Below are 26,839 nucleotides of genomic sequence, written 5' to 3'. Positions count from 1 at the left end.
ACCTAGGTGGCTCAGCTTGTTAAGATCTGACTCAATCTCAGCTCAGGTCTTGATCTCATAGTCATGAGTTCAAGCCCAATGCTGAGCTCTAAACTGGGCATGGAGCCTAGACAAAAAAAAAAAAAAAAAAAAAAAAAAAAAAAAAATGACACAGCAGAGGGCAGAACATGGGATTAAAGGGTTCAGGAAAATGGCTATGCTAGAGTGATTATGTGAGGTCAGAAGACCCACCAGAGGGACACTAGCATCCCCAAGAAGTGGTTCCCTCTTCTAAAATACAGGCTGTCACAGTTTGGCTCATTGATAGCAATAGGGATAATGATGCACTGAAGCAACAGAAACCAAGAGGTGGCACTTAAAACCAGAAGCCAGTGGACCACAGTTATCAACATAACTGGCAAGATGGGAAACAGCCAATAAACCTTGACCCACAGGGAGCTGTAGAGATAGTTAATAAAACAGTGTCATTAGAGCAAAATAGGTAGTCAATAGTGTTGCTTAATATATACAATCAAAATAAGGCAAGAATGTATAAGCACAAGGCTGAATGGTGGCCTCAATAAAAAAAAAACTAAGATCAGGGCGCCAAGGTGGCTCAGTGGGTTAAGCCTCTCCCTTCAGCTCAGGTCATGATCTCAGAGTCCTGGGATCCAGCCCCGAATCGGGCTCTCTGCTCAGCAAGGAGCCTGCTTCCCCCTCTCTCTGCCTGCCTCTCTGCCTACTTGTGATTTCTCTCTCTGTCAAATAAATAAATAAAATCTTAAAAACAAAAACAAAAAAAAACCTACCATCCCTTGCCTAATTCCTATTCCTGATCTAGTTTTCAGATCCAGACCTACCAGCTTAGAGAGGTGGCTGGTTCCCCAGCAGCAAGGACATATGTATGTGTGTGTGTGTGTGTGTGTGTGTGTGTATATATATATATAAAAATGATTACCCCCAAGTTCTTCTCCAATGACACCTATGCCTATTTACTCCAGTGACTATACGCAGGAAAAAGAAAATGCCAGACATTTAAAGAACTATTCATCAGAGAGTCTGAGTTGATGTTGATATCGACACCTGGAGCATCATTATTCCCCTATTATAGGAACTAAGCAATAAATGGAGTTCTGGCCAAAGTCCAGCTTATAGTGGGTCTACATAGCCACCTACCAGTCATTTTTCCAGGCCCTGAATATAACAAGATTGGCATCCTTGGAAGTTGGGGGAATCCCCACCCTGAGTCCTTGGCCTCTGGAGTAAGAACTATGATAACGGAAAAAGTGAGGCGAAACCTGCAAATATCTATACATCTCCCCAGACCTTGACCAAATAGTAAATCAAAAACAGTACTTTATAGGGGGGAGAAAGTAAGAGGAAGAGCAGAGTTTCGTGCCACCCTTAGGATCTCAAAGATGCAGGGGTAGTGGTCCCTTTCATATGTTTGTTTAATGCCTCTACAGGAACCAGCTGGATCCTGGGGAATGATTAGAGACTACCACAAGCTCAACCAAGTAGTAGCCGTGACCACAGCTGTCCCTACCAAATGTAATCTGTTTGCTATACCTGACAGATATATATAGCCTCAGGTGTATGACATGCAACTACTGATTTGGTAAATGAGTTCTTTTCCATCCCAATTGGAAACAGTTCCTTTCCGTGTAATAAACAATAGTATATATTCACAGTTTTGCCTCAGGGCTATATTAATTCTCCTATTCTGTCATGATAAACTCTGAAAAGAACTAGATTCAAAACAGCACACTGATCCATTTAAGCATGCTGATCATGCAAAATAAACAAGAGATGCCTAGCATACTGAAGTACATGGTAAGATACATGTGCTCCAAAGGGCAGGAGAAAAACTCTACAAGTATCTAAGGATAAGTTTTAGGAATTCAGGAGTTCACAGTCATGCCAACCCATCCCCTCCAAAGCAAAAGACAAACTGCTGCATCTTGCATCTCCCACTACAAAAAAGGAATCACAACATCTAGTAGGCTTCTTCAGACTTTAGGGGCAACACATTCTATAGGTAGGACTATTGCTGTAACCCATGTACTGAGTGATATGGAAGGCTTACTGTCAGTTTTGAGTAGGAAACAACGCTATAGCAGGTCCAGGTTGTTGTATGAGCTGTCCCTATCCTGCTGGAGGTCTAAATATTGGGAAAAGATACAGTAGAGTTTATAGCAAGCCTTAATGGGAGAATCACAATGCAGGCATGCTACTAGGCTCTAGAAAGAAATTGCGTGACCATTGCACACTACATGTCCAGAACTGCTCATAATGAGTTCAAAAGGACTCTCCAAGTTATAAAGTCAAGTGAGCTCAGAAACAATCCATTATGAAATGGAAATGGTACATCAAAAATCAAACCCAAGTGGGGCACCTGGGTGGTACAGCAGGTTGAGCATCCGACCCTTAGTTTCAACTTAGGTCATGATCTTGGGGTCATGAGATCCAGCCCTTCATGGGACTCTGCACTCAGCAGGAAGTCTGCTTGGGGTTTTATTTCTCTCTCTCCCTCTCCCCCTTCCCTTTGCTCCTATGCTCATGCGCACACGCTCTCTCTCTCTCTCTCTCTCTCTCAAAAATAAATAAATAAATAAATCTTAAAAAAAGAAAAATCAAACCTAAGCAGAACAAAAGGGCACAAGTAAGATACATAAGTAGACAGCTAAGACTTCCCTAACAACTACCAAAATTGTTCCAGCACCCATTCCTTAGTTCACATCTATAGCTGTTTGGGGGATCCTATATGACCAGCACAAGGAAGAGATAAAAGCCAAAGCTTCGCTTATAAATAGCTTATAAATGGCTCAGTATGTGAATGCAAGCTGAAAAAAGAAACAACAGCTTCATTACAGCCACACTTAGGGCTGACCTTGACAGTGGAAAGGGAAAATCTTCCCAAGGATAGAGCTTCAAATGAGGCATCTGGTCATAACTTTATGTAAACAGAAAAATGGCCAGAGGTGAGAATATATACAGACTCATGGGCAATTGCACATGGACTGGCTAACTGGTCAGGGGCCTTTAAGGAAAAAGACTACAAATTATTATAAGAAGACATGGGTGGAGGCAAATGAATGAACATAGGGAAATGTGTAACAGTGATAAAGTGTGAAAATTCTTTTCATGTGTTAATGCTCCCTAAGAAGCATCCAATGTAGAAGAGACACTGAATAACCAAGTGAACAAAATGACTCAGAGATTGACATGAGCCACCCCAGAACTGGCATGATGCGGACATGAATAAAGTAGCCAGTGTGGCAGAAACCAAAATAGAAGCAAAGAAGGAGGCATGGACTCCCACTTACCAAGGCCCAATCAGGCTACCGCCCTCTCTGAACATCCAATCTGCAAGTAACAGAGACCAACACTGAGCCCCCAATATAGCACTATGCCTCAAGCTGACCTACCAGTTACCACATCATATTCATTTTATCTTGAAAAGGGCAGCAATTGATCACCACAGATATTCAACAGATACTTATTCCAAGTATGGGCTTTCCTTTCCTGTACATAGAGCTCCAGCCATAACACTAGCAAAGGGCTTACAGAGTACCTGATCCAAAGACATGGAATCCCATATAACATAACATCTAACCAAGGGAATCACTTCACAATGAAGGATTATGGCAGTAGGCCCATAACCATGGGCTCCAGTGGTCTTATCACATAATATAGCACCATACAAAAGCATCCAGCCTTATAGAATACTGAAATGGCCCACTGAAGACACAGCTGATATATCACCTCAGAGATAAGAATGGTGTGCTATCCTCTAGGATACACCAAATGCACTGATTCAGAGCTATGCTCCCAGTAGGATGAACACACAGATCTGAGAACCCAACAGGTAGAAGCAGAAATGGCCCCTACGTACCATCATTCCCAATGATCCACTGGAGGACTTTATATTTTCCGTCTGTACAATGCTGGGCTCCAGAGTTAGAGATCCTGGGCATACTTTTGCCAGCTGACATGTCAAGGGTCACACTGAGCTATAAGTTATAGCTGTAGCCAGTACATTTGGGACTCTGTGTCCCTGGACCAAGAGGCAAGAAGAGAAATCCCCATCATGTTGGGGTAAATAACCCTCATCCTCAGATGAAGTAGATCTGCTGTTACACAACAGGAGCAAGAAAGACTATACGTGATAATCCATCTGAGGGGATCCAACTGGGCAGGGGAGTCCCCTGCCCAGTTATGACTATGAGTGGACTAATGCAAACCACTCCAGCCTAAGAACAGTATGGTTCTCAGATACCTCAAAAATGAGGGGTGGGTCATATCAGTAGGTAAACCACCCAGACCAACAGAAATGACAGCTAATGGCAAGGGAGTTTACACTGAATAGTGGAGGAGACAATGAAAACCACTATAGTCCTGAGACCAGCTACACAATGGGGGCTTAAGCCTATCTCACTAACCCACTTCTTTGAAGTTTCCCATCAAGAAGAGAAGTTCAGGGTATCTGGCTGGTTCATTCAGTGGGGCATGAGACTCTTGATCTCAGAGCTTTGAGTTCAATCCCCACATGGGTATAGAGATTACTTTAAAAATAAAATATTAAGGGGCACCTGGGTGGCTCAGTGGGTTAAGCCTCTGCCTTCAGCTCAGGTCATGATCTCAGGGTCCTGGGATAGAGCCTGCACTGGGCTCTCTGCTCAGCAGGGAGCCTGCTTCCCCTGTCTCTTTGCCTGCCTCTCTGCCTACTTGTGATCTCTCTCTCTGTCAAATACATAAATAAAATATTTTTTAATAAATAAATAAAAATAAAATACTAAAATAAGAGAGAGAGAGAAGTCCATGGAACGCTGCAAGAACAGCTTTCAGAAAATGTTTGGAGACCTAGATCCTGCGAGATAAGAAATGGACTATGGCAATTACTTGGATCTCCCTTCAAGAAAGAACTTGCATTGGGACGCCTGGGTGGCTCAGTTGGTTAAGCGGCTGCCTTTGGCTCAGGTCATGATCCCAGTGTCCTGGGATCGAGTCCCACATCGGGCTCCTTGCTCGGCAGGGAGCCTGCTTCTCCCTCTGCCTCTGCCTGCCATTCTGTCTGCCTGTGCTTGCTCGCTCTCCCTCTCTCTCTCTCTGACAAATAAATAAATAAAATCTTTAAAAAAAAAAAAAAAGAAAGAAAGAAAGAACTTGCATTTAAAAGAAAAAGAGTGTTTGGGTGGCTCAGTTGGTTTAGTATCCAACTTTTGATCTCAGCTCAGGTCTTGGTCTTAGGGTCATGAGTTCAAGACCTGCATTTATAAAAATAAAAAAATAAAAGAAGGGGTACCTGGGTGGCTCAGTGGGTTAAAGCCTCTGCCTTGGCTCAGGTCATAATCCCAGGGTCCTGGGATCAAGCCCACATCGGGCTCTCTGCTCAGCACGGAGCCTGCTTCCCTTCCTCTCTCCCTCTGCCTGCCTCTCTGCCTACTTATGATCTCTCTCTGTCAAATAAATAAATAAAATATTTAAAAATAAATAAATAAAAATAAAAGAAGAAAGAACAAACTTGCATTCAGGTGCATGGAGACAGTAATAGCCTCCAGCTGCTCATCTTGGCTTTCCACCTGAGTCCAGACTCTTCTGGGGAAGCTCCTAGCCTGTGACTAAATACAGTGAGTATACCAGAACCTGGCCATTTCTTACCAATGCAGAATCCTCTAACAGGTGATCTTTGCTCTGGAGCTTCCTGTTGGATTGGCAGAGTTTTGCTGTTGTTTTTTTAATTTATATCACAGATTGAGGCCCTCGTAGGTCAGTTCAGCTTGCACTCCCTTTTCTTCCACTGCATTATCTACTCCCCATAAAATCTCTCACACTACAAACTCCATCTCAATATCTGCTTCCCAAGGGACAAAAGCAACATTCTATATAATTAGCTCTTTTATGAATCATTTCATTTAACTAAGGTATTACTGCTATTCCCATTTCACAGATGAGAAAACTGGGGCACAGAGAAGTTAAGTAACTCACCCAAGATCACATAGTAAAAGCAGTAGAACTCTTTTGAACCCAGGCAGTCTGATTCCAAAGCCTGAGCTTTCAAATACTATGCTAGCAAAGGCATCTTCAGGTATTAAGATGAAAGTAATTATATATTTTACGTAATTTTAGGAAGCAAAACAACAAAAGGACAGATATTAAAGAAAAACAGCATTTGGCTAAATATAAAAGAATTTTTTTTTAATAAGTTGTCAGAACAACAGAAGAAGAGGTGCTTCAGGAAGTAATCAGGGCCTATCACCTGAGGGTTGAAATAGTCATGGATATTGTGAGAAGCTTTATAAAACAGATAAAAGTTCACCTAAATCAGTAAAAGATACACTGCTAAGTATTATGTGGAAAAAGAGAGTCACCAGTCAATAAACTGGATAATATATTGCTGAAAAAAGTTAAACCACTTTCTTTAACTCCTCAATTTTTAAAACGCTAAAATGGGGGCACCTGGGTGGCTCAGTCTGTCAGGCAACTGCCTTCAGCTCAGGTCATGATCCTGGAGTAAAGGATCGAGTCCCCTACAACTGGCTCCCTGCTCAGCAGGGAGTCTACTTCTCCCTCTGACCCTCCCCCCTCTCATGCTCTCTCTCTCTCCCTCTCAAATACAGTCTTTTTTTTTTTTTTAAGATTTTATTTATTTATTTGACAGAGATCACAAGTAGACAGAGAGAAAAAGGGGGAAGGAGGCTCCCTGCTGAGCAAAGAGCCTGATGTCGGGCTCGATCCCAGGACCCTGAGATCATAACCTGAACTAAAGACAGAGGCTCTAACCCACTGAGCCACCCAGGCGCCCCTCAAATAAACTCTCTAAAAAATAAAAATAATATAAAATAAATAATATAATAAAAATAAAAATAATAAAAAATAATATAAAAAATAAAAACAAAATAAAATACTAAAGTGTATTTATAAACTCTGAGGGATATAGTATACTGAAAAACCCAAACTTATTTGACTAAAGAATACTTCCTTGCTTCCAACTCAGAACGATTTAGTTCCAAAGTCAAAATTCACTGTTCAAGGTCTCCAGAAGCTAATGAGGAAAAGAATGACAATTTTCTAGCTGGTTAACAATTTTCCAAATAGTCAAAACATCACCTATCTACCTATATGTCAAATAATCATCTCTAATACCTTGAGGGTAGAAAGGCTATATAAAAGTTGTCACTAAACTGCATTTCATTCTTTTTTAATGCAAAGCATGCCTTTCTTTGTTTTATCAACAAACTCTCTAAAGATCTACAATAATGGGTTCACATTTTAATTACCAAATTCTCACTTTATGAGCAATACAAAAGCTTTATTTCAAGTGTGCTACTGGTGATTTTCATAAAACAGCTCTAGATGCTTTTTTCTCAACTATCACAAGAAAGGACAGAAGAATGGGGGTAACAGGTATGGAGGGAAAAAGCAACAGTTAAAACTACTCATCCAGCTAATTCCCAGAGTTTCTGTGTCTTTATTTAGAAATACAGTTTCTTTACTCATTACAGGGGAAATTTTTTTTTTTTTAAAGATTTTATTTATTTGTCAGAGAGAGGGAGAGAGAGCGAGCACAGGCAGACAGAATGGCAGGCAGAGGCAGAGGGAGAAGCAGGCTCCCTGCCGAGCAAGGAGCCCGATGTGGGACTCGATCCCAGGATGCTGGGATCATGACCTGAGCTGAAGGCAGCTGCTTAACCAACTGAGCCACCCAGGCGTCCCACGGGGGAAATTTCTATGTAAATTATAGTCCCTTGTTTTACTTCTATTTTTCTTAGCCCATTGCCACCTGTTCTCTTTCTTCATTAATGATACTATCACCATGGCCTGGAGCTGTCCATACGCCATCTATTTTTTCATTCAGTTCCCTGGAAATCTCAATGGAATATTAAATGTGGAAGTGGCATTAACATCTAGTCCACCACTCATTTTCAGATGAGCGAAATGATGCCCAGAGATAAGTTATTACTATTTTTCTAGTAATAGCAAATCCGTTATCTATTTCAAAAATATATACATGAAAGCTGAAATTCCCAAAATACACTTACACATTCTTTTTTTGAGAGAGCGAGCAAGCAAGCACAGAAGAAGGGCAGAGGGAGAAGAGAGAGAATCTTATGCAGGGTTCAATCCCAGGACCCCAAGATCATCACTGGAGGTGAAACCAAGAGTCAGACCCCAAGCTGACCAAGCTACCCAGATACCCTACATTTTTTTCTCATACAAAAAGCTACATGCCAGTAGTATACTTCAAAGGCAAATGCCACCAAAGTCAACCAACTAAACTGGAGCTCTCCTAATATGAATACTTCCTAAAGCACTATAGAATATCTTTTTTTTTTTTTTTAAGAACGAGAGAGAGAAGCAGGGAGAGGAGCAGGGGGAGAGAGAGAACCCCGAGAAGACTCCCCGCTGAGCACAGAGCCCAACTGAGGGCTTGATCTCTGGACCCTAAGATCATGACCTGAGCCAAAATTAAGAGTCCACACTTAACCAACTGAGCCACCCAGACACTGGTGGATTATCTTAAGATAAAACAAATACAAAACACGTGGAGAAGGTCACATGATGAAAAAGACTGTAGACTTTGTAGTCAGAGACATATGGTTTGAATCATGGAGGAAGGCTGAGGAAAGTCAATAAAAATCTCCATGCCAGTTACCTTAGCTATAAAACGTGCATGACACTATGAATATTATAGGGTCATTTTAAGAATCAGAAAGAACATATGTGAAATACCTACCAGAAAGCACAGAGTGGACAAAAATTTTATATTACACAAATAAGTAATACAAGGCAAAAGAAATCAAGGAAAACTCCATAAACCTGAAATCTCTTTTTTGGCAGGTGGGATAGGGGGCCTCCATGCCCAGCGTGGAGCCCAAGGCAAGACTTGAACTCATGACTCTGAGATTAAGACCTGAGCTGAAATCAAGAGTCTGGTGCTTAACAGACTGAGCCACCTAGGCATCCCAAACCTGGAATCTTTAAAAGGCAGGATAGTGGGGTATAGAGAAATAGGAAGTAAGGCACGATGACGCTGGGACCAATTAGGAAGGACTATGCCAGATTAAAGAATCTAAACCTTGCTTTTTACTTATTTTTAACAACTGATAATTTATTAAAAAGGCTGATTTAAGTATCTGCAATAGTGACTTCAACATTGACTCCTGGCTCAATACTGATCAAAGTAACCTAACAATCTCACAAAGACTGTACAAATCAATGAGTCACTTGTAGATCCTCATCTGAAAACAATCCCAAATCTTAGAATCTTCACCACAAGAAAATTTTTCTTGCAGTGATTCTTAGAGTCTTGATGGGCACCAGAACTGGTCCTTTCACCTTGAGATTCTTTTCCTTTAAACCTCTGATCAAGTCAGCGCACACGTTCTCCAAGTACTTAGGCTGTGGCCGATCAGATCTAATTTGATGAATCACCACCTCGGGTTCCACAGGGGCCTTCCCAGTGTCTTTAAAAGCCATGGCTATAGCAGGAGTTCAGCTTCCTGATAGACTTGTTCTTGGTGAGAGGGAGAAACAGTGGTGAGTCAGGAGCAGGAACGGGGTGCCCAGAGATGTAGCTGCAGTAGCATCTCCCTCGCAGAACTCAACCTTCTTTTTTAGACATAAAGCAGAACCTTCCAAGAATGACCTCACAATAATCTCAAAAATAGTTTACTTCAGGGGCGCCTGGGTGGCTCAGTGGGTTAAAACCTCTGCCTTCAGCTCCGGTCATGATCCTAGGGTCTGGGATCGAGTCCAGCAGGGAGCCTGCTTCCTCCTCACTCTCTGCCTGCTTTTCCTGCCTGCTTGTGATCTCTGTCAAATAAATAAATAAAATCTTTCAAATAAAAAATAGTTTACTTCAGCTACTAATTAAAAACAAAAACAGAGATGCCTGGGTAGTTCAGTCGGTTAAGCATGTGCCTTCAGTGGCTCAGGTCATAATCCCAGGATCCTGGGATCAAGCTGGTCAGGCTCCCTGCTCAGAGGGGATCCTCTGCCCTTCTCTATCTCCCCACACTCCCAACATCTCCCCTTATGTTCATTGTTTCTCTCTCTCTCTCAAATAAAATTAAAAAAAAAAAAATACAAAAACAAAACCAAACACCTATGGACAGTTTTATCACCAGAATCACAAAAATGTTTAGATGACGTATTCTTAAGTTTTAAGGTTTTTCTCAAACTGGCAGAATTCTGCTTCAATTACTTTTTAAGTGCTGTTTCTCTTGTTCAATTGAAAATGAGAAATGGAAGCGAAAATTTACATAAACCCTGACAACATTTCCACAAAATTTTTAAACTGCTTGTTATTTTAGTAAAGAGAATTTTGAGAGACGAGGCTCTGCTTAGATATAATAACAAAAACATATACCATTTACTCTTTCTTCATTTTAATAAAACAAACTCTGGCAGATAAACTAAAACATTATAACAATGAGAGGTTAGAAAAGAATCATATTACAGGAGCACCTGGCTGGCTCAGTCCATAGAGCATGCAACTCTTGATCTCAGGGATGTGAGTTTGAGGCCCATCTTGGGTATAGCAATTACTCAAAAATAAAATCTTAGGGCGCCTGCGTGGCTCAGTTGGTTAAATGTCTGCCTTTGGCTCAGGGTCCTGGGATCAAGCCCCATATTAGGCTCTGTGCTCCGTGGAAATCCTGCTTCTTCCCCTCTCCCTCTGCTGCTTCCCCTGCTTGTGTGTGCTCTCTCTGTCAGATAAACAAAATCTTTTAAAAAATAACAAACTAATAATAATAAATAGAGGCACCTGGGTGGCTCAGTGGTTGACCATCTGCCTTCGGCTCAGGTCATGATCCCAGGATCCTGGGATGGAGTCCCACATCAGGCCCCCTGCTCAGCAGGAAGCCAGCTCCTCCCCTTCCCACTCCCCCTACTTGTGTCTCTCTGTCAAATAAAATCTTTAAAAATAAATAAATAAATAAAATCTTTTTAAAACCTTTATTTAAAAAAAAGGAACCATATTACAAGCAGAAATACATACCTCTTTATTAATCTTAATTCGAAAGGCTCCAAAACTGTTTTTCTTAATTTTCTACAGAAATTATGACATTCAAAACAACTAAAAGACCATATAACAAACCAGTGAGGCCTTTTAGCTCACTCAGTTCAAAGACCTAAAACTGATCCTTTTAGCTCACTCAGCTGAAAGACCTAAAAGTGATCCTAATCAGGTGAGAAAATACTGTGGGTGATCCACTGTATATAGAATGAAGGTTCAAAACTTGCACTTTGTTCAAAGGATAGTTCCCTGCAGTATTTCCTAACTAGTTTGAAAAAAAATTTAGAATCATTAGCAAATCATTACTGCTGACTTTAAACTGTGTCCTACAAAACCTCATATAAAAGCTTTAATATCTTAAATGGGAACAAACAATAACAGACTATACTATGAATAATAATAAAGAATAGAGGCGTTTGGCTGGCTAAGTCCGTGGAGCATGTGACTCTTAAACTTGAGGTGTTAGGTGTGAGCCCCACACTGGGTGTAGAGATTACTTAAAATCCTTGGAGGGAAAAAGAATAAAGAACAATGACTCAACTGAATTTATACAAAATTACATATCAGAGAGAGGTACCAGCAATCCTTAAAAATCTGTCAGACCTCACTAATTAGAAATGTTAATGGCTAAATATGCACTGGACTCTCTTTTTAGAAATGTTTTAGCAATTAAAGGAAAACTAAACCTAACATTTACAATTGACTTTTGTTAAGAAATGTTCTTAAAAGACAACCTTCCAGTTGGAAATCCCCATACCACTACCCCCATTACCACCCAAAGTGGTTAACTAGTTTTGTCGAGTTCACTGTTTACTAAACAGGAAACTAGAAAGTTCACATCTTTTATCCTCAAGGCAAAAAAGACTCCTTATTATCAAACAATCTGGCAATTCATCTGCCAAGTAAAAGCTTCACAATTTACCTAATGATTGTAAATGAAAGTTATAATCCTCAAATAGAGCTTTAACTTATCACTTCACACCCACTAGGATGGCTCTAATCAAAAAGACGGAAAATAACAAGGGTTGGTGAGGATGTGCAGAAACTGCAATCCTCCTACATTGCTGCTGGGAATGTAAAATGGTGCAGGTCCTCAAAAAGATTAGAACAGTCACCTTTTGACCGTGGCAATATAACACTAGGTATGTACCCCAAACAAAGGAAAACACTTTTATGTTAAATGTTCATAGCAATATTATTCATAACAACCAAAGAGAAAAAAATAACCCAAACTGACAAAGGGATAAATAAAATGCGGTATATCCATATAATGGAATATCATTTGGCAGTATAAAGAGATGAAGTAGGGGCACCTGGGTGGCTCAGTGGGTTAAAGCCTCTGCCTTCGGCTCAGGTCATGATCTCAGGGTCCTGGGATCCAGCCCTGAGTCGGGCTCTCTGCTCAGCAGGGAGCCTGCTCCCCACATCTCTGCCTGTCTCTCTGCCTACTTGTGATCTCTGTCTGTCAAATAAATAAATAAATAATCTTTAAAAAAATAAAATAAAGTAAAGAGATGAAATACTGATATATGCTGCAACATGGACAAAACCCTGAAGACATTATGCTAAAAGAAAGAAACCACTCACATATCCTATAATTCCATTTATATGAAATGTCCAGAACAGACAGGTAAATCCATAGAGGGCAAAATGCACATTAGTAGTTGCCTAGGGCTGGGTAGATTGGAAGGGATTTCTTTTTGGAGTGATGAAAATGTCCAAAATTAGATGGTGGTGATATCTGCATAATTCTGAGTAGTCTAACAGCATTGAACTGTACCCTTTAAACGGATTAACTGCATGGTATCCAAAATATATCTATTATTTATTTTTTTATAAAGCTGTTCTTAAAAAAAGAAAAAGAGCCTTGCCTAATATTTTCAATTTAATTGAAATACATATGTTCTTCACTTCACGTGATATTTATAATTTATAATTGTATATTTATCTGATATATATTTACTTCATGTACATTAACCATATATAAGTATATATAAGTATTATTTGTAATAATGCATAATAATTTATAATAATTAATATTAAAGTTAATATTATTTTTCTAAAGTTAGTATTATTTCAATTAGCCAGGAGAACCCAGGACTGAATATACCCAAACTTTTCCTAATTAATGGAAAATTCTAGACTCCTTTTACCATTTCCTTAGGTCTTAATTCCTAAGACTCCTTCCCTCAAAAGATACTAAATTTTCATTTAAGTTTAATTAATCTTTAAAACCTAGGGCATGGGGACACCTGGGTGGCTCAGTTGGTTAAGCAGCTGCCTTCGGCTCAGGTCATGATCCCAGCGTCCTGGGATCAAGTCCCACATCGGGCTCCTTGCTCTGCAGGGAGCCTGCTTCTCCCTCTGACTCTGCCTTCCACTCTGTCTGCCTATGCTCACTCTTGCTCGCTCTCTCTCTGACAAATAAATAAAATCTTTTTAAAAAATTAAAAAAAAAAAAAAACCTAGGGCATGGATTTACTACTTCTGTATTTAAAAAAAGGGAACAGAACTACCATCATAGATATTAAGTCACAGATCCTTAAGGATAAATTATCATAAACAATCAGAAAAAAGATGACAAATCACCACAGAACTATCAACTAAAGAAACTATTACAATCCAAAGCCTAGAGTCACAAAAGCATTTTTAAGCTTAATTAGACAACTGTAAGGATTTTCAACTCAAAGATAATTTATAGGAAAAAAATTAAGATTTTTACAAATAGTTCTCTAATATAAAATTCCAAATGCCTCAAGATACCCATCAACACACATTAAGTTTTCCTTTCCCTTGCCTAATATGAATCCAGTAACTTTTTCTTGATTTCAATGTGTCCACAGAGATTTCCTTATTTTTACCTTATTTTATTAAAGGCTGTCAAGAAATATTTCATAAGTATAAAACATTATATACTGTTCTCATTTCTCTAACAGTTCAGTTCTATAAATGGGCTATTTATAATAATTAAAAGAAAAAAGTTTAAAATATCACTTAATTTGTAAAATAGGAAACATTAAAAGAATTTAAGTACCACTTAATCTATAAAACAGGAAATATTTTATAAATAGCATTTTTAATTGTTTTATTAAATAACATTTATAAAGCATAAAGCATTCCACTAATTACACCATTAAAATACTACCTCTACTGATAGCTTTGTTTCTCCTTAATTTAGCAATCTCTAATAGTTCAAAAGCAATGTTGATTTTATTTCCTAGTTGTAAACTGTATTAATAATGATCTTTCAAGTTCCCTCAAACAGAAGTAAACAAGTAGTATATTTTCCACTTTCAGGGTATCAATGATTTACCAGGACTCATGGGACTGAACTGTAGCTCTGATTTACACATTATATCATTTAATCATCACAACAATCCTATAAAATAGGTACTAACGGCTTCATTTTATAGAAGAATAATTGAGGCTTAAAGGGGATAGGAAAATCGTCCATGGTCCTCTAGGTCATAAAACTGAATCCCATATCTGACAGGTTATAAAAATCTAGATCTAATCTACTATAGTTTGTAAGGAAAAGTCTCCGTTTTGAAAACCCTTCAGTTTTTAAATAATTTAAGCTTAATAAATGGATATTGTTTTTAAAAACTAAGTATATGAACTATTTCTATTCCAAACTGCAACCATTTATCTTTTGCTGATTATTATACACTAAAAATGTTGCTCTATATTAATGCAAGTGAGGTACACACAAGTAAAAATGATGTAAAAGTCTGAAAATACGTAATGGAAAACAAATAAAACTCTAATAATGTAATAAGTGTACCCTATGCATAGAGAACAGCTCATTTATTCGGTAAAAATGAAATGGGAAGTATGTATAACAATTATGATCAAAACTGTTTTCTATGAAAAATTTTTAAGGGGCGCCTGGGTGGCTCAGTGGATTAAACTGCTGCCTTCGGCTCAGGTCATGATCTCAGGGTCCTGGGATCGAGTTCCGCGTCGGGCTCTCTGCTCAGCAGGGAGTCTGCTTCTCTCTCTCTCTGCCTGCCTCTCTACTTGTGATTTCTCTCTGTCAAATAAATAAATAAAAATCTTTAAAAAAAAAAATTTTTTTTTTTTTTTAATTTTAAAGATTTTATTTATTTATTTGACAGACAGAGATCACAAGGAGGCAGAGAGGCAGGCAGAGAGAGAGAGGAGGAAGCAGGCCCCCTGCCGAGCAGAGAGCCCGATGAGGGGCTCGATCCCAGGACCCTGAGATCATGACCTGAGCAGAAGGCAGAGGCTTTAACCCACTGAGCCACCCAGGCGCCCCAAAAAAAAAAATTTTTTTTTAAGAATTTTTTTTTAAGATTATTATTCGACAAAGACCACAAGTAGGCAGAGAGGCAGGCAGAGAGAGGAGGAAGCAGGCTCCCTGCTTCCTGCCCCCATCTCTGCCTGCCTCTCTGCCTACTTATGATCTCTCTCTCTATCAAATAAATAAATAAATAAAATCTAAAAAAAAAATCAAAGCTACTATGTTTTAAGTCTCATAGAAATTCCAAACCCTAATTTTTTTTTTTTTTTTTTTGCTTTTCCCTAAAGGAGGAATGGATGTGAACATTTATTGGGCACCTTCTAAGAGACAGATCCTGAGCTAATTGCTTTTTATTATTTGTATCTCATGGAACCAGTTTGACTTCTCTGTGATGGCAACTATTACTTCAATTATTACTACATAAGAAGCAACTCAGGATCTAAATGTTCCATTGTTCTAAGAATTGTAATAAGGATTCCTGCCCACATCTGACTCCATTCTCTGTACCACATCATGCAATTAACAACCATAAAACACCACACACACACACACACACACACCATCCCTCTAGGTACATAAGAAATAAGTTAAAATCCAGGCAATTAACTTTTTTTTTTTTTTTAAGATTTTACTTATTTATTCGACAGAGGGGGGAACACAAGCAGGGGAGTAGGAGTGGGAGAAGTAGGCTCCCTGCTGAGCAGGGAGCCCGATGAGACTCAATCCCAGGATCCCCACCTGACACCCAGCAACTGAGCCACCCAGGTGCCCCCAGGCAATTATCTTTTCTAAACAAGATTTGTGCGTCGCAACTCGTGTATGGCCAGCACATACCAGTGCCAAATAAAAGTTTACTGAATGGTAGGGGCGCCTGGGTGGCTCAGTGGGTTAAGCCACTGCCTTCGGCTCAAGTCATGATCTCAGGGTTCTGGGATCGAGCCCCACATCGGGCTCTCTGCTCAGCGGGGAGCCTGCTTCTCCCTCTCTGTCTGCCTCTCTGCCTGCTTGTGATCTCACTGTCAAATAAATAAAATCTTTAAAAAAACAAAGTTTACTGAATGGTATAAACACCGGTAGCTTAGCAACGAAGAAGAAATGGGATCATCTTTATTCATTCTGTCTTTCTAAGGAAGTTAATATACAACTATTGCTTACCAGGCAACATATACAACTTTCTCCTTACAGAATAAAACACTGATTCAGGAATTGGAAGAGAAGGGAATGACCACATATAAAAATTATTATTATTCTTAAAGGTCAAGCTATTGGATTAAACATTAGAAGCCTTAAAGAGAGATCAAGCATGATCTACTCAATTACAACTTTTGTCTGATGGCTGCCTTATAAGAGTTAAACATGTTCTGCTTCCACAACTGGCTAGTTGCTAGCAAAGACCACATTTTTGTGTTACCTAGAGCACCAAAGACAGGATCTGACACTTAATATTAATAGCTAAAACTTTATAAAGATCCTCTACAAATTACAAAACTGAATTAACCCTAAAAGTCTTGCAAGGTAAGTATATATCTATCTATATTTTACAGACAATGAATTCAAAGTCCAAGAAGAGATTAAGTGCAAGGTAAGTGGCCAGGTATCCTTCTATAACACCACAGCTGCCAGAAAAGGCTCTCAATATATTTTAATTGAATCAACTATCTCTTGAAATATCCTTTTTCCTTCTATGATTGTAACACCATTATCTGTTGCTATGAAAAATGTATTGCCACTTAAGATTGATAGCTTTGTTAGAAAACAGATACTGTCATTAGGCTTAATAAGGTTTGTTAACTTTTAACTTATTCTCAAACTTTAGTAGGATGAAGAACCAGGGAGCTTGATTAAAAATAATCCTTGGGCCACTATTATTCCTAAAAATTCTGATTAAAGGTACCAGGAATCTGCATATGTTAATAAGCAATCTCAGCTGATTCTAATGATGGCAGTCTTCAGAGACACACTGAGAAGAACTAAACTACTTTTGAAATTTAATCTACTCACCCCCAATTTTTTTAATCAAGCCAGTTTCTTACAATTATAAATATTTAAGCAAAATCTTACAAAAACAATCCAAGGCTACTACATCTAACATAATAAGTTCTCAAAAATGTATACTGCACCTCAGGAGCTTCCCATGCTGCAAAGGAGGTTAAGTCAGAGGTCTTTTAGGTAGTTAACTATGTTATTCTGTTTAAGTTGATGAATTCAACTATACCACAATGTAATTTAGTAAAACATTTTTATATGTCTTACACAAATGACTGGATGTTAAACAGTAAAAGGGAACAGTTAACTCTGAACCTGATAGAATAATAAAATAATAATAATTTGAATAATTATTAAAGTAATAATCACAAATAATTTTTAAATCACCAATAGTCCAAGCCCATTTAAAACTTTAAATGACCATCAAAATGTACTAATTATAAAATTATGGGTGACTTTCCCTCACTATTAAATATTTATTGAGTTGAACAGTACCTTTCTGTACTTTTCAAGTTTTCTACAGTAAGCATATTTATTTTATTCACGATTATAAAAGTTTTAGAAGTACTTATTAATCCTACAATCTTCACATTCATTATAGGGGAAGCAAGAGTAACCTGTAACCACATTTATCATAAACCATAAACACCCAAATACCTGACTTAAGGTATCAAACTGTAATCATTACCTTTTTTTCACACTAATACCAGAACAAATCACTTAACCTCTAAAATCTAGACTATGTCCCATTTCCATCAGGTATCTTTTATTAGTACAGTTAGCACGACTTTTTAAAATCCTCTTGTCATCTGTTCCGTGGATCTATTTAGGTGGAACCTTTTTGTACCAAGAACTGAGGCATTAAAATATTTACACTCTCTTATTAGGGAGAAGGGGAAAGACCACTATTTAAAAAAAAAAACAAAAACCACATTTTTATAATTGTGAGTATTTCCGCACGAAACTAGGATGGGGACAAAGCTAGGATGGGGCTTTCTCCAAGGCAGACCACTCTTAGAGGCAAAATGTAATGTAATAGAAAGCGACAGGGATGAGCCGCCAGCAGGTGATGAAATTTCAGCTCAAATAAAACGCAAACGGTTGTTTTCAACCCAGTCAGATCGGTGAATGACACTCGGGAGTACGGGGGGCTCTCAGGGCCCCGCACTTTCCGCACTCCAATTCTTACTAGCCCTCCCGCCCCTCCCCCCGGGGCTCTGCGTGACTCGGTAAGGGGCGCGGAGAAGCCAAGGCTGTTTGCAAACAGCCGTCCTCAGCCTCCCTCCAGGATGTACGTGCTGGGCCCAGGGTTAAGAGGCTGCGCTCGGCCCGGGCCCGGGGCCAACCTGAACGGTGCCAGTGCCTCCGCCAACACACCGGGCCGCAACGGAACCGAGACCAGGGCGAGGGCTTCCCGGCGGCGCGGGGCCTAGTCGCCCCCCACGCGCCTCCCGCCTCCCGGGGGACGCGGAGACGAAGGGTTGAGGGCCCAGAGCCGCGGGGTGGGGGAGGCGGCCGCAGTAGCAGGACGCCCCGTCCGCCCGGCCGGAGGGCTGCTGCCAGGGCCCTTCCCCGCGGCGGAAAGCCAGCGAGCCCGGGACCGCGTCGCGCCACACTCACCTCGAGCAGCGGCCGCCGCCGCCACAGCATGGCCGGGGGGGTCGTCCCTAAGCCGACAGCCTCCTCCGGAGGGCACCGGCGCGGCCCCAGGCGCCGCCGCGAAGCCTCCCGCTCCTGAAGGGGTTGTGGTCGCCGCTGCTACTGAGGCCCAGAGCCCGCCGAGCCTCATCGGGCTCACGGGCCGCCGCAGCCACGCGGTTCCCGGAGGAGCGCCGCTGAAACGGGCCGGGGGCGCAAGGCTGCGGCGGGACGACGGAGGTGCTGCAGGCGGGGATCCTCGGCGAAGCCTCCAGCGTCGCCGTGGCCGCTCCTGCCGCCGGCGCCGCTGGGCCACAGCGCCCCCTGGACCCCACGCCCGGCTACGGCGCCGGGACTGCGGCGGCCGCCCGGGCACGAGCGGCAAGGAACGCGGGGGAGCGCGGCCTGGGGATGGCGGGGGCCCGGCGCTCGCTGCGCTGCCCTCGGCCCCCGGCCAGCCTCCGACAATGCCTCCCGGGAGGCGGAAGGCCCTCGATCTCCCACAGACGGTGGCGGGTGCCAGCCCCACCCCCAGCCCTCAGGCCGTGAGCGCCTTTGCACCTTTTCCTTCTCTCCAGGAGGTACGTGAACGTTTCTGTCACTCGGACGTTCACCTGAGACCAGGAGGTGAGGGAATCTGCTCGTTTTCATCTCTCGTGATTCGAGAGGGATCCGTTCTAAGCCCCTTGGTGTGTCTGGGTGTAAAAAGGGTGACCCAGAAACAACCTTTTTTCCATACACACACACAAAATCCTCCCCCAAAACAGATGAATTGTCTTTGACCTTAACTTTTTTTGGATCTAGAAATTTCCTACAGATACCAAATCCTTCATCCCAAACCGCCCCAAAATTAGAAGGAAAAAAAAAATAGTAATATGCCGAGCAAGAGAATAGCCAACGGGTTGTCCTGAAATCCATAAACAACTTAAAGGTAAGAAAAAAAAACACCTATCTTTTCTAACTTACCCCCTTCCCCACCCCCACCTCATACCTCTACTCTTTCACCCCAACCCCGGTCAAATCCCAGGTAAGGATCTGAAGGAAGGAAATGTTACCTAGCGGAGGCTGTGGAATCATTCTGTTTACAGATACCCCATTTTCGATCCCGTATAGGCTCTAGAGTGCAAACATCAGAACCAAAAGCAATGGAAACAAAAAGACCGTCAGAAGGGAAATAGAGAAAGAAATTCTCCAAATCCTCTGGACCCAAATTTCCCAAGTAACAGTACATTATTTTGTCGCAGAGTGCTATAGTAGAATGAGCAGGGACTTTGGTGGCAGACTGTTCCTGATACTGTCAATTCCAGCTCTGTCATGTTTAGCTATATGACCCTGGGTAAGTTATATAACATTTCTGAACCTGAGTTTTCTAATGCCTGCCTGCTCATTGTAGTGAAAATTGGAGATGATTTATGTGAAAGAACTGGCCCAGAAAAGATAGTCAATGTTAGTTCCAATTATTGTTGGTTCCAAAACACCCTCTCCGTCTTTCTTAGATTCAAGTTTGTTCCCATCTGTTTTTGTTCTCTCTCTCAATTTCTGTGTGTAAATATATCTTTATCAAAAGATGAGCACATCAAAAAAGGGGGGGGAAATGGTGCATTGTTCTTCATCGTCCCTGGTCTGGGTAAAATTTTCCTAAATTTCACTAATGGATTTATATAACATCCCTCTGCTGATTAAAAAAACAGAGCTTAATGCACTGGATGCTATAATATTCTATTGCAGAGCAGATTTTAGCATAAAGATAGTATATTTTTCTGTATATAAAAATTATAAGGCAATCTTACCTGACTTCAGGTTATGTCCTAATAATAATAAATCTTAATGAGAAAATTATATAAGGTCTCTGGGAACTTTCAAATAATAATTGAGCAGCCACCTTAGAGAAAATATAACCTTACAGCTCTCTTGCAATCAATGAGCTGTTCCTGTTCTGTACAATCCAGAGTGTGCCTTCACCACCTACTTCTGAGTCACGTTACCAAAAAAAAAAGAAAAAGAAAAAGAAAAAAATCACTATCCCGTTTTTATAACAAGAGAAACTGGGGCTCAGAGAGAAACTATAATTCATCTTCATAACAACTCTATGAATTAAGTACTCTACTACCACCATTTTATATGTGAAATACATCCAACCTAGGGGAAAGCTGGAAGTAGACCTTGAGATTTCTTCAGTCTCCCATCTGATGCCCTAACAGTCCTTTTTGCAATATTCAGAAAATGCTGTAAGAGTAAGTTACTGTTGATAAAAATTTTCAGTCTAGAGAAATGGGCACTTTCATTTAGATTAGTTTGGCAGCCTAACATTAGCAGTGCTTTCGAAGCCTGGTTCACTACCACCACAGGAAATCTGCATTTGTTTATGAATAATCATGCTACCCAGGGTGTAGCTACTACATGAAGATGATTCATTTGTTCCCAAGACCAGTTTCCTCTTGCTTCACACTTTCTCTCCTTGTATTCAAATATGTTGCTGAAGGAGACAGTCTTTATCATCACTACCACTTCCTGATCATAGTAGTCTCCTGTAAATCATTTTATCTATAATTTTATTCCATCATTCAACTCTTCTACCCAGTTTGCTCTCTGCTCCTGACACTATGTTTCCCCCTCCTCTCGTATAGATCTTTCTCATTTTAATCTTTTACCTGCCATCAGTTGATTTAGTTACCCCACTCTCAATTTTGCATTGATTTCCACAACAATACAGTGACTCTGAAATACCGATTTATTCCTAATCTGGCAGATCTTTCCATTTTCATTTTTATGCCATACACATTCTGTAGGAAGCCAGTATTATAAGAATAGTTTCTTTACGTGAGTTTAAGCTGTTGCACTCTGATCAAAATTTTCTTTGCCCTTTAAAATTTGTTCTTGGGCGCCTAGGTGGCTCAGTTGGTTGGACGACTGCCTTCGGCTCAGGTCATGATCCCAGAGTCCCAGGATCGAGTCCCGCATCGGGCTCCCAGCTCCATGGGGAGTCTGCTTCTCCCTCTGACCTTCTGCTCGCTCATGCTCTCTCTCACTGTCTCTCTCTCAAATAAATAAATAAAATCTTTAAAAATAAATAAATAAAAATTAAAAAAATAAATAAATAAAATTTGTTCTTGGGCACCTGGGTGGCTCAGTCAGTTAAGCAGCTGTCTTCAGCTCAAGTCATGATTCCAGGGTCCCGGGTTCGAATCCTGCATTGGGCTCCCTGTTCAGTAGAGAGCCTGCTTCTCCCTCTCCCTCTGCCTGTCTCTCTGCCTACTTGTGCTCTCTCTCAACCTCTCTGTCAAATAAATAAATAAAATCTTTTTAAAAAAATAAAATTTTTTGTTCTTAAAAATTAAAGCCGTGGGGGACCTGGCCAGCTCAGTTAGAGAAACATACAACTCTTGATCTCAATGTCCTGAGTTCGAGCCTCATGTTGGATGGAGAGATCACTAAAATAAATAAATAAATAAACTTAAAAAGAAAATCAGGCATTTTACTTGTCAATTATACCTCAATAAAACTGGGGGAAAATGAAGCCAGAAAAATATCCATTTCCTGGCTTTGTAAATGGCATAGTAGTCATCCTTACAGTTGTGTTTCTGTCATGGACAATTGTTTACTGACTCTAATAAGTTCTACTTCTTGATATTACTAAAATTTCTCTCCAACTCCACTGCCATCCACTTTGGTCTAGGATTTATGCTCAATAAATGTGCAATGAATAAAAAAGAGGAATGAGTGAATATTTGTGTATAAGTATATATACTGTATAAAGTGTGTGAGAAGGCACAAAACCTTTTTCATGTTCCCAGTAATCCTTGTGCTTCCCAGTTTATAAGCACTTATAACTACATTGTCAATTTCTGTTTACTTGTATGTCTCTCCTATCAGATTTTGAGCCCTGTGAGCCAAGTTCAGTGTTGGATTCATCTCCGTGTCCCCACAGCCAGTCTCAGCACAGAATACAGCTCAGAGAATGTTAAACTGAACTAGGCTGGTTTAGACTGATGTGCATCCAGCTAGTGCATTCCGCCCGTTCAGTGACTGTTTAGGTCTTTCTCTTTAACTTTCAGGGCCCACCAAAGAGTAAGACTCTCCTTCAACAGGTGATTGCCCTGCAGCCCAGAACTACCCCCAGCCTGCTGCTGCCAGCTGCGGTCCTCCACACCCCTCTGCAATCACCAACCACGTTACCTAGTAAGCCTGAGATCAGACCAAGTCAGGAAAGCAGCACAAACTTTAAAAGGATACTGGGCAGGAGGGGGAAGGCCTGGGTGGCTCAGTGGGTTGGGCCTCTGCCTTCGGCTCGGGTCATGATCCCGGGGTCCTGGGATCGAGCCCCGCGTCAGGCTCTGTGCTCAGCAGGGAGCCTGCCTCCCTCCACCCCCCCTTTCTGCCTGCCTCTCTGCCTACTTGTGTCCTCTCTCTCTCTGTCAAATAAATAAATAACATATTTTTTTAAAAAAAGGATACTGGGGACATTTGGGAGCTTGTTAGGTCACTTGAATCATTTAAAAAAGAAGAAAGCAATTCCCATTTTGGGAATCAAATGTAAGTAGGTAATTAAATATGTGACAAAGATATATGCGAAAAGATGTTTATTGTGTATTTTACTGTAGGTTTATAACAAAAACAAGGAAAACTAAATGAGGTAAATAGATTATAGTACACACATGAAGAATTACTATTCATTAATAATTGTATTTTTGAAGAATTATTAATGACATTGAAAACTGCTCATGATTCAATATCAGATTAGGAAAAACAGTGTTAAGGGGTACCTGGGTGGCTCAGTCACTTTAGCATCTACCTTCGGCTCAGCTCATGATCCTGGGATTGAGCCCCCTATCAGGCTCCCTACTTAGCGAGGGGAGCTCCTCCCCGCCCCTGCCTTTCCCCTCAGTCTCTCTTTCTCTTTCTCTCTCTCTCCCTCTCACTCTTGCTCAAATAAATAAATAAAATCTTGAAAAAAAAGAAAAAGAAAAACAGTGTTAAGTAAAAAAGACTTGTATTATCCCAATTGTTTTTATATATTTATTTAGAAGAAAATAGTTCAAAATATTATGACTTTTTTTAACTTAAAAAAATAATTTCAGGGCATCTGGCTGGCTCAGTTGGTTGAGGATGCAACTCTTGTTCTTGAGATCATGAGTTCAAGCCCCATGTTGCGTATAGAGATTACTTTTTAAAAAATGTTTTTTTAAAGTAGTTTTTTAAAATAATTTTTAAAATTTTTTTTATAAACATATAATGTATTATTAGCCCCAGAGGTACAGGTCTGTGAATTGCCAGGTTTACACACTTCACAGCACTCACCATAGCACATACCCTCCCCAATGTCCATAACCCCACCACCCTCTCCCTACCCACCTTCCCCCCAACAACCTTCAGTTTGTTTTGTGAGATTAAGAGTCTCTCTTTTTTTGTTTTTTAATATATACTTCTTCTTTTTTTTTTTTTTAAGATTTATTTATGTATTTATTTGACAGAGATCACAAGTAGGCAGAAAAGCAGGCAGAGAGAGAGGAGGCTCAGCAGGGAGCCTGATGCGGGCTCGATCCTAGGACCCTGGGATCCTGACGTGAGCTGAAGGCAGAGGCTTTAACCCACTGAGCCACCCAGGCACCCTGTGATTAAGAGTCTCTTATGGTTTGTCTCCCTCCCGATCCCATCTTGTTTCATTTATTCTTTTCCTACCCCCCAAACCCCCCACATTGCATCTGCACTTCCTCATATCAGGGAGATCATATGACAGTTGTCTTTCTCCGATTGACTTACTTTGCTAAGCATAATACCTTCTAGTTCCATCCACATTGTCGCAAATGGCAAGATTTCATTTCTTTTGATGGCTGCATAGTATTCCATTGTATATATGTGTGTGTGTGTGTGTGTGTGTGTGTGTGTGTGTATACCACATCTTCTTTATCCATTCATCTGTTGATGGACATCTAGGTTCTTTCCATAGTTTGGCTATTGTGGACATTGCTGCTATAAACATTTGGGTGCATGCCCCCCTTCGGATCACTATGTTTGTAACTTTAGGGTAAATACCCAGTAGTGCAATGGCTGGGTCATAGGGTAGTTCTATTTTCAACATTTTGAGGAACCTCCATGCTGTTTTCCAGAGTGGTTGCACCAGCTTGCATTCCCACCAACAGTGTAGGAGGGTTCCCCTTTCTCCACATCCTCACCAGCATCTGTCATTTCCTGACTTGTTAATTTTAGCCATTCTGACTGGTGTGAGGTGGTATCTCATTGTGGTTTTGGTTTGTATTTCCCTGATGCCAAGTGATGTGGAGCACTTTTTCATGTGTCTGTTGGCCGTCTGGATGTTCTTCTTTGCAGAAATGTCTGTTCATGTCCTCTGCCCATTTCTTGATTGGATCATTTGTTCTTTGGGTATTGAGTTTGATAAGCTCTTTATAGATTTTGGTGGTTTTTTTTAAGTCTTAAAAGGTAGTTAAAAAAATAATTTCAGATATAAAGGAAATTTGTAAAAATACTACAAAAAAATCGTAGGGGCACCTGGATGGCTCAGGTGGTTGAGCATCTGCCTTCAGCTCAGGTCATGATCCCAGGGTCCTGGGATCTAGCCTCACACTGGGCTCCCTGCTCAGCGGGAAACTGCTTCTCCCTCTCCTCTCCGCTTGTGCACTCTCTCCCTATCTCTGTCACTGTCTCCCTCTCAAATAAATAAAATCTTTAAAAAAAAAAATCCCATATATCTCTCAACCATATCTGACCACATTTGCTTTATTTTTCTCACTTATTTTCCTGCACTTGGTGTCATTCTTCCTTTTCTATCTATAAAGTTATAGATACACTTTTAGATGTATAAACAAATTATAGTCACTGTTTTCTGAGCCATTTATTCCTAAATATTTTTAGTGCATTTCCTCAAAACAGAATACAAGTATCACAGTACAATTAGCAAAATCAGGAACTTAACATTGGGGGCGCCTGGGTGGCTCAGTGGGTTAAAGCCTCTGCTTTCGGCTCAGGTCATGATCCCAGGGTCCTGGGATCGAGCCCCACATCGGGCTCTCTGCTCAGCGGGGAGCCTGCTTCCACTTCTCTCTCTGCCTGCCTCTCTGCCTACTTGTGATCTCTGTCTGTCAAATAAATAAATAAAATATTTAAAAAAAAAAAAAAGAAACTTAACATTGATACAATACTATGATCTAATCTATGACCTTACTCAAATTCTAACAATTGTTCCACTAAAATTCCTTTGCGAAAAGAAAATGATTGTTTTTTTCTGGTCCAGGACCCAAGGCAGGATCACACATTATAGTTAGTAGTTAAATCTGTTTAATTTTCTTTAATCTGGAGTAGTTTCTCAGTATTTGTCTTTTATCAACTTGACACTTTTAAAGAATACAGGCCATTTATTTTATAAATACCCCTCAATTTGAGTTCGTCTGATATTTTTTCCTGATTAGATTCAAGTTAGGCACTTTTGGCAGAAATACTGCAGAGCTGATGTTATGTCTTTCCTAATGCAGCAGGAGGCATGTGATACCTGTATGTCTCTTTACTGGTGATAAGAACTTTGTTCACTGGGTTAAAGTGGTATCTGCCAGGTTTATCCAGTATTAAGTAACTAGTTTGCTTTTTGTAATTAGTAAGTATCTTGTAGGGAGACCATCTGCGACCACAAACAGGTTTTAACATTTATTAATAATGCTTGCTTGAAACACTGTAGTTGTTGCCAAATGGTAATTTTATAATTCCATCATTATCATTCCTTATACATTTTTATTTGTCTTACTGTACAGGAGAGCTTTTTGCATCTCCCCCATTTATTCATTTATCAATTTATTGATTTATATCAGAATACGCTCATCAATTTTTATTTTATTCTATGAATTGTATAATCACTGTAAAAATACTTTCAGACTTGGCTGGCTTCTATGTTCTTTATCATCTTATCATCCTTTTTTAAGCATTTCCCTTACTTTCTAACA

At 40.4% G+C, this 26,839-nt stretch overlaps 2 protein-coding genes and 1 pseudogene across 4 annotated transcripts in view; 1 reads left to right on the top strand and 2 right to left on the bottom strand.

Annotated features, from left to right (window-relative positions):
• The window catches only part of ZFYVE9 (zinc finger FYVE-type containing 9), a 202,779-nt gene extending 183,783 nt beyond the window's left edge, over positions 1–18,996 (bottom strand). For all 3 annotated transcript variants that reach the window (XM_004774466.3, XM_004774465.3, XM_045064515.1), the window contains exon 1: positions 18,873–18,996. The gene's annotated coding sequence lies outside the window, so the exon portion shown is untranslated. The remainder of the gene's footprint in view (positions 1–18,872) is intronic.
• Positions 8,453–9,723, bottom strand: LOC101690829 (annotated as a pseudogene).
• LOC123387267 (translation initiation factor IF-2-like) lies at positions 16,814–21,829 on the top strand. Its single transcript, XM_045063429.1, has 4 exons — positions 16,814–16,848; positions 18,373–18,655; positions 18,686–19,517; positions 19,695–21,829. The coding sequence occupies exons 1-4, from the start codon at positions 16,814–16,816 to the stop codon at positions 19,742–19,744; spliced, it is 1,200 nt and encodes a 399-aa protein (XP_044919364.1). The 3' UTR covers positions 19,745–21,829.
• The last annotated feature ends 5,010 nt before the right edge of the window (positions 21,830–26,839 follow it).

This window comes from Mustela putorius, unplaced genomic scaffold (genome assembly GCF_011764305.1).
Source record: "Mustela putorius furo isolate JIRA1106 unplaced genomic scaffold, ASM1176430v1.1 tig00003853_pilon_pilon_pilon, whole genome shotgun sequence".
Classification (NCBI taxonomy): domain Eukaryota; kingdom Metazoa; phylum Chordata; class Mammalia; order Carnivora; family Mustelidae; genus Mustela; species Mustela putorius.
The sequence above is the reverse complement of the archived record's forward strand: the minus strand, read 5'-3'. Positions and strand labels throughout refer to the sequence as shown.

Coding starts and splice junctions, on each gene's coding strand:
- LOC123387267 (XM_045063429.1), top strand. CDS start 16,814: ATGAATTCAAAGTCCAAGAAGAGATTAAGTGCAAG. Junction 16,849..18,372: donor AAGAAGAGATTAAGTGCAAG/GTAAGTGGCCAG, acceptor CAACCCAGTCAG/ATCGGTGAATGACACTCGGG. Junction 18,656..18,685: donor GCAACGGAACCGAGACCAGG/GCGAGGGCTTCC, acceptor CGCGGGGCCTAG/TCGCCCCCCACGCGCCTCCC.